At 41.0% G+C, this 8,605-nt stretch overlaps 1 protein-coding gene across 4 annotated transcripts in view; it reads left to right on the forward strand.

The window, feature by feature from the left end:
- Nucleotides 1-8,605, forward strand: part of myt1lb (myelin transcription factor 1-like, b) — a 146,159-nt gene that overhangs the window by 104,048 nt on the left and 33,506 nt on the right. For all 4 annotated transcript variants that reach the window (XM_072689141.1, XM_072689140.1, XM_072689139.1 and 1 more), the window contains 3 exons: nt 46-180; nt 5,993-6,083; nt 8,336-8,443. In XM_072689141.1, the coding sequence (XP_072545242.1) occupies nt 46-180; nt 5,993-6,083; nt 8,336-8,443 (334 nt within the window). The remainder of the gene's footprint in view (nt 1-45; nt 181-5,992; nt 6,084-8,335; nt 8,444-8,605) is intronic.

An 8,605-nucleotide genomic window follows, 5' to 3' on the forward strand; every position in this document is an offset into this window, starting at 1 on the left:
TGTGTGTGTGTGTTTGTGTGTGTGTGTGTGTTTGTGTGTGTGTAGATTCCTCAAGGTCAGAGAAGAAAGAGAGCCGGTGTCCGACGCCGGGTTGTGATGGCACAGGTCATGTGACTGGGTTGTACCCTCACCATCGAAGCCTGTCTGGATGCCCTCATAAAGACAGGGTCCCTCCAGAAAGTAAGCACTCTTAATCCCCCCCCCCCCCCCCCCCCCGAGTCCCTCCCACCACACACTCCTCTGCCTGCTGCTGTGGATTTGCCAACTGTTGTTTTCTTTTTTGTTGTTGTTGTTCAGTCTCTGTGTTACAGTCTCCTTTGTTGTGGCTGGCGGTCACACTGTTCTTGTCTGTCTTCTGTCTTTTCTTGCATGGCTAACAGTAACACCCTTTCAGCTGCATCTGTGTTCTTCCTTGCGAGAGGCATTAAGGGTAAAACGACACACAATATGACATGTAGAGTGTTAATGACTTTTAATGCAGCACAAAAAGGAAAAGACAAGCTTTATTGTTGTGTGATTGGTGTGGTGTATAGGGTAGAACCGCTACTGTCCACTCTAAACATGATGCGCTCTTGCCTTTGTAACCTCATTAAGTTGGAGGCCAGTCTACAGTACAGGGACCTGCCAAATTACAATATTGTCCTTCATTTTTATTTTCATTTCTTGCAAACCTGACTTGCCCATTCTCCCCCAATGTTTTGGTATCTAGAAATAATGAATTGCTGTGTCAAAATATTTTAGATAGATTTTCTTGAATTTTGAATAATAAGTGTTTAATACATGTTTAATTGCTATATAAAAAATATACTATTCTTGAAATATTTTTTTGAATATTTTTGACAGCTTCTCAAATCAGTATCTCTAAATAACATAATTTTCTCAAAATTATAACTGACCTTAATAACTGATTTATAACTGTATTGATATAATGACTTATTTTCTTGATATTATGAATTATTGAATAAAAGTCCACTTTATTTTCTTCACATTTTACCTCAGTTAAAATCAAATAATTTAAATAATTATTTTTCTAGAATTATAGAATAATTATCTTAAAATAAGTACTATTTTCTCATAACTTTGACTTGGTATCTCTTTTTATTCAAACTATGACTCCCATTTTGAGTACCATGAAATAATTACACACTTCAAAACCTTGAGCCATCAGCAGCTAGAGTCTGAGACAGCACAATTGGCTGTGCTCTCTCCAGGTAAGATTGCGCTCCCTCTCCTCATTACTCATTATTATTGCCACATTGGCAACAATTGGAAAAAGAGGCTGTGGCTGGCTTCACATGTATCGGAGGAGACGTATTAAGTCCTTGCCCTCCTATTTTGGGCAGTGGTGGCTCAGCTTTGGGCAGTGGTGGCTCAGCGGTTAGAGCTCCGGGATATCGATAACAGGGTTGTGGGTTCGATTCCCGGGCTCGGCAAGCTGCCACTGTTGGGCCCTTGAGCAAGGCCCTTTACCCTCTTTGCTCCCCGGGCGCTGGAGTTGGCTGGGCACTGTACAGTGACAAATACGCACCTTTACCTTTATTGTTGGGGTGGGTTAACTGGAAGTACCAAATTGTGAGAAAACAGGGAACAATTCAACACATATTATAAAATAAACTTACATCAACAGTATATCTGATCTCACAAACATATTTTCTAGTATAAAAACGAACTGTATTTGATTCACAGCATGTATTGTCTCATGACCTTCTATCGGGAAAAACAGAGAATCATCTGCATATCGTAACACCCCTATCTCTGTGAGGCTCCTTGTACAGGCTGTGCTTTCCTGTCTTTAAAGTATCAAGGCCTTTTCCTCGAGTGGCATGGCTAACACCTTAGCACAGCTGCATGGACTCATCAGTGTAGTTTCATTTCTCCTGTATCTGGATCCTTCGCGTGCGTGCTGAGCGTCTGGCTGTCAGGCAAAATCCTCTTATCATTTTTCAAGTAAATCGCTGCAGTTTAGGAACCTGGTCTCAGGAACATCCTTTTGTGGGAGGAAGCTCAAAATTGAGTTTTCTCTAAATCGTCATCTCCCTTCTCGATGCATAAACGCATTTATTGTTTCTGTTTGACAAGAATTAAGAGCACGTCTTATGCTTTTTAATAAGCCAGTTGAATTTGTTTTGCTTTATTTGCTCAATTAAATCCAGTTGAATAAGCTGTAATAATTGCAGCTCGGTCTAGCTTACATATCTGCGGCTAGGGCAGTAAACAGAAAGGGTGGCAATCTTCTTCTCACTCACTGCCTTCATTCACCTTGTGCAAATCCCCCAATAAAGCATCTTTTACACGATTCATTAAACCACAGAGAGGAATCTCGCGTTAGGGCCGCAAATGACCCAGACGGCAATCAAACCAACTGACAGCTTTAATGGCAACCCAGAAAATTAGTTAACATAAAAGATTTGCCTATAAAGTGTCCAGATGTCAAGAGGTGTAATTTGAGCCTCCTGGGAAGTGAGAGTTCATGGTACGCCTGAAATGACCTCGGGAGTAGCCCATATGCTTTACCCAGAGCTGGGCCTTACATACTGTATTTACACTGTCAAGCAGAAGCCTTCTTTATCTCCATTTTTGTCGTTTTTTACATTTTGACATGTCGTGAATCTGGAAATTGTTCTTTACATTGTGTCAGAATTAAATGATGAATGGGCCAATAGAAATGCTCCAAAATAACCTGCAATTAAATTGGAAATTAAATTTGTTCCTGGACTTCCCCTACAGGCGGGGCGTGTAATTCACTTCCCCACTTCAGAATTCACCTCATGCACCTCTAGCAAAGTTCTTGCCAGTGTCATTTTGTTTGTCATAAACTATATGTCCAAATGTTTGTGGACATCACTTCTAATTAATGCATTTAGCTACTTTAAGTCGCACCTATTGCTGACACACATGTGCAAATCTACACACACACACAGTTTAGTCTAATGAATGAGCAGGTGTCCCAATACTTTTGTCCATACAGTGAATATTCAGGCTAACATCAGCTTGGTAGCTAATTCTTTTGTCGTTTCCAGCCTGCCTAGTTTTAGTAAGCGTCAACAACATTGCCGCACTGACCTGAGCATTGCTTACTGAACATAAACGAATGTAAACTGCGAGGGAATTCAGTATTCTGGGAAAGTGCACCGGCCACTCAATAAGAGAGCCGAGTGAATGGCAACCTAATTTAGCCGTCATTTGCACAAGATTTCCCTTGGAATGTCCCAGTGCACGCTAAACCGTAGACAGAATGAAGACACAGCATCAATAATATATTCTCCAGTCTAAGTGATAAATGTGTTATAAGGAGGCAGGGCTTCACTGTATGTGTGTGTGTATGTCACAGCCTGTTTGTCTCTCACACACACACACTCACACACACAGCAGGAAACGCTGCGCTCTCTGGGCAGCTTATTGAGCACACATTGACAGGAGAAGAGGGCCTTTGCTGCTGCTCCATTGCACATAATGCATTTTTTAGCAGTGACCTGTCGATAGCGCGACAAGCTCACAACAGGTCACCTTTCAATGGTGCTGGATGAACCACAGGGCAGGTAAAGAGCAGAGACAATTTATTAGAGGCCTGTAAGAAAGAATGCAGGTGTGTGTTTGTTTTCGTGTACTTTCAGGACTGATTTGGAAGTAACCAGGTCTGCTAGACCAATAGAAGGCTCACGATTTTTAGTACAAATGCCTCACGTTTGTTTGTTTGTTTGTTTGTTTGTTTGTTTTTACTGAAAGAGCAGAGTCATTGCTTTCTGGCCCATAGGGTTCAGGTTAGGCTTAGGTTTAGGCTTAAAAAATTATTACATCCAGGATTGATACACACTGTGGCTGTGTGAATAAAACCTTGTGGGCCAGAGTCACATAACTCCCTAACTGCAGTACCAGCACAGTGACTTTAGTTGGGTCACAAAATGCCCAGATGCAGTTTTGCAAGCCTACACTATATGGACAAAAGTATTGGGACACATGCTCATTTATTGTTTCTTTAGAAATTAATGGTATTTAAGAAAAAAACAAATTGGAGTAACTGTCTCTATTATCCAGGGATAATACTACTACATGTGTGTGAGGATTTGATTGCATTCAGCAACAAGAGTGTTAGTGAGGTCAGGATGTTGGAGCATCATCACCCCACCTCATTCCCAGTTCCCCATCTCATCCCAAATGTACTGGATGAAGCACCATCCATCATTCCAGAGAACACAGTTCCACTGCTTCACAGCTCAGTGCTGGGGGGCTTTATACCCCTCTAGCCCATGTTTGGCATTGGGCATGGTGCCAATAGGTTCATGTTTATCTGCTCCGGAGAGTCCTATTCTATTGGTAGTACTTTTTTACAGGGGCTAGACAAACTTTGTGTGTGTGCATTTGCACATCTGTGTCAGCAGTGGGGGAACTTTAAGTAGCTGTATGCATTCATTAGTAGAGGTAGCTGGTTTTGGATGGCCATAGCTGGTCATCCAGATGAAAACATACCCTATACTGGTAAGCTAACTGGTTGACCAGCTCTTCAAGTTTGGTCATACTGGTGGTCTAGCTTAGTCAGGTTGATCATGCTTGTAGACCAGCTAAACCATCAAATGAAAACATACCCTATGCTGGTCAAGAGCTTAGCTGGTCAACCAGCTTAACCAACTGAGCTGGCCAGACTGTTTTTTCAGTAGGGAATTGAAGGATTAAGGTTGTTCTCAAACGTTATTGCTCAGATAAACCTTTCTTGGTTCTATTTGACACATTTATCTCCCATTTGTAATAGTTTGAATCCCATTGACCAAAATAAAGACCAAGATCATTTAAACACTGGGATTCAGCACATCTCTAGATAGTCGGCCTGGTCCAATTAAGCCCAGTGTGCAGTAATTAATATGTCAGAGAGTGGAGAGGATGAGGGTGAGGGTTTAAGGAGGTGATGATGAAGACGTGAAGAGAAAGAACGTACGTCAGCCTTCCTCCTCAACACACACCCACACACACTTCCCACCCCTTCCCTCCTTCCTCTCTCCACTTCCGAAAGACCATTAACCTAATTGGCGCCAGTGGGGATCTCAGGCCGATGAGGACAGTTTTTATGGCCAGAGTTATCGAAGACGAAGGCTTGTTAAAGGCTGAGGCCACTAACAAAGCGTCAGATGTGAGGGAGACACTTTTTTTTCGTGCATCGCTTCGTGATTCCCTTCATTTCTGATCTGATGTGTCCTTAGTGTTGAAAGTTACTGAAAGGAAGGTCCAGATACAGTCGTCCTAATAAGAAGCAGGAATAGGGACGTCTTTCTCCAGATGGCTGGGTATAATAGGTTCCCGAAGCCGAATGCTTATGCTAAGATTAGCTGACAGCTGGGGACAGTGAGTGTAATCAGGACTGAACTACCTAATGTAAGTGTCACTTTGTGTTGGTCATCGCTGACATGTTGAGTTAGGGGTCATGATATACCTGTGACTGCTTTATCCAGGTAACCCTCAATGCAGAAAGCTTGTTTTAACCATTACTTGAACTCAGTTACATGGATTAACCTGTGTAGTCTTAACATTCTGTATACTCCCCAAGGGTCAAAAATGACCAGGAGGCAGTCTGTTTACCCTGTTGTACAGCTTTAATGCAAGGCAGTGCTTTACTTTCCCTAATTTTGAGTTTACTTTAGGAAACTTAAAAATTTTAAGCTTAAAAAAAGATCCTTTATTTGGCTTTTCTTTGCTATGGGGCATTTTCGACCCTTCAGACAACACACAGGTTAGATCTGTACCATATCAATGAATCAGCAGGTATTATTTATGGATTTGCATGCTGATAGTCCCCCCTACTGACCGTTTACTGATTTCTGCTGTCTATAGAATGGCATGGTGAATGTGTATGTTCACTGTTGGCTGTGACTTGCATGCAGCTTGGTGTCTCTGCTTGTTTCACACTGACAATAATGAAGGCTCTCACATGAATTCGGATGACTAACTCTGCTGCCTCCCTAACTTTCCCTGTCTCCCACTCCTTCTCTTTTCTGCTGTCAAGTTCTTGCAATGTATGAAAATGTTCTTAAGTGTCCTACACCTGGCTGCACTGGACGCGGCCATGTCAATAGCAACAGGAACTCTCACCGGAGGTAAGTGCTTTCAGCCTGGCCAGCCATTATGAGCACTCAGCTGTGTTCTTCTGCCTCACCGTGTGCTGGACTTCTTTCCTGCTTTTTTTTTTCATTCTTTTTTTCTGTTGGTTATTTATTTATTGGTTCTAAAATCTTTTTTTGTTGTTTTAACTGTCACTTTTACATGTATTTAGAGTCGTCAGCTTTGTCTGCATTTGTTTCTGTAAATATGTTGGAATATTAATGGTTGGTTCGATGTAGTGGGCAACAGCACATGACAGACTGGGGTTCATTTCTCTGCTTAGGGGAAAACACGACACCTAAAAAAATTAAAAAGGTATTTCAGATAGTCCTTTGAACGATGCCATAGAAGAAGCAGTTCTGGTTTTATAAAGAAATATGGTTGCAATTGAGTGTGAGTGTGAAGAACCCTAGTGAACCTCAACATCATGTGAGGGTTCTTCATACTCACACATCTCTATGACAGGCATCCCAGCTAACATGTCCATGTGCCTCTGGTAGATATGAAATGCAGCAAAAGTTTTTAAAAATGTGACTGTCCGATGTGACTATTGCGCATGTGCACATTGTGTTACATTACATATATATATGTAATAATATATATATAATAATATATATATTATTATTGTGTAAATGTAGTGTGTATATTTTATATATATATATATATATATATATATATATATATATATATATATATATATATAAAATATACACACTACATTTACACAATAATAATCCTGTGGAGAGCGTTATTACTGATGTCTAATAGTGCAGAGAATTGCATAATTACAAAGGCTATGATAAAGTAATTATAACAAAGTATTATAATAAAGTATTATTATTATAATAGAGTATTCACCCCCTTGGATGTTTTCCCTTTTTTTGCAAAGGGGTGAACACTTGTGTGTCAGTTACATATTGTTTACAGGAGAAAGATAAACCCCTCTTAATTTCCAATAGAAATCAGTGTAAAAGGGTTTTTCAGGCCATTTGGAGCATTTCTATTGGTCAGTTAGTGATGACATCTTAACATAATGTAAAGAACAACTGTCAGATTCACATTATGCAAAAACAGAGATATTTATTATTTATAACATTACATGTACATTTAATTGACAATTGTGTTTTTTTCAATTTCTTTCAATTTTTTTCAATTTTTTCCTTTTTGATTTGCCAAGAAAACATGCAGAAACATGCCTAAAGCGAAATGCAGTTACAGATTTGAGAATTCGGAGCATGTTAGTTAATCTAGGAAGTGTCTTAAATTCAGTATGAATTGGTTTCAGATGTTCAATAACATAAAAACCCTTGTATGTCTCATTCCTGTTAATTTAAGTCTGTTCCTGTGGCTGTCATTGACAAATGCTTAACGATACATACCCGTCTACTGCTTCCCTTAGAGGAACATTCCTGTTAATCTGCCCTCCTGCTAGTACATGCCTGTAGACGTCGTAGGGGCTGATAAATTTCCAATCTCGCAGCCTTTCACCTTAATGCCCATAATTCTATTCTGGGTTGAGGTGCAGTGGAGGTGTGAGTGCAGGCAGCTGGTGTGGGACGGCAGGCGTAGCAGCAGCCATTAGCACCTCAGTGACACCCAGGCAGGAAAGCCAGCCCGCTGCAGCCTCACCCTCAGACCCAGCACCACCTGCGCATCTTACACACAAGCACGCTCACAAACACTCACACACGCACAGACACACAATCTCTGTCTCTTATGCAGTCACACACATACGGAAATGCAGATACGCACCATGCTCCATTCTCACATGTACGCTCACAAGTCTGGAAGTGTGTATACTCATAGCCCACAGCACATGGGCAGCTTCTCTCGTGTCATTCGCACGTACGCAGACCTACACATACATACACACTTTGCTCTCACCCTGTGGCTGTTCAGACCTAGACGCTTTTACAAAGTGCATATCAAAGCAGGAAAATAGCGAGCTTGATTTTATTTTGCTGGATATTGCAAATAGAGTTATAAGCCTGATTTTAGCAGAGCAAGAGTCGGAAAAGTGTCGGAAAGCTACTGCAGTGCTGAATGTGTTCTTTTGCAACCAGTAATTTAAAAAGACATGGACCACAATTTCGTCTTCCTTAAAGATTTCAGTCAGAACTGAATAAAGCCAAAGCTAAAGCTAAATCAGTTGCACAGCAAACAACTACTGCTTGTTTGGTCTGCTGACAGACTCTCCAGCGTATGTTGAGTGAAGTCATGCTCTTTATTTTTTATTGCATTGACACAGCCTCTCGGGATGCCCAATAGCAGCTGCTGAGAAGCTGGCCAAAGCCCATGAGAAACACCAGGCCTGCAATGGAACCAAGTCCAACCAGGCTTCAGACCGAGTGCTGAGGTAAGAGTGCTGATACGTACACTTCAGTTTCATTCTTTTACACTCTTAAAAATAAAGGAACCATCAGAAGAACCTTTTTTGGTTCCAATAAGAACCATGTTTGTGCTTGAAGAAAGGTTTAAAGAAGTGGATGTAGAGGTTTGTTGCCATTTTCAAGGTGTT

This window comes from Salminus brasiliensis, chromosome 10, assembly GCF_030463535.1.
Source record: "Salminus brasiliensis chromosome 10, fSalBra1.hap2, whole genome shotgun sequence".
NCBI classification, from domain to species: domain Eukaryota; kingdom Metazoa; phylum Chordata; class Actinopteri; order Characiformes; family Bryconidae; genus Salminus; species Salminus brasiliensis.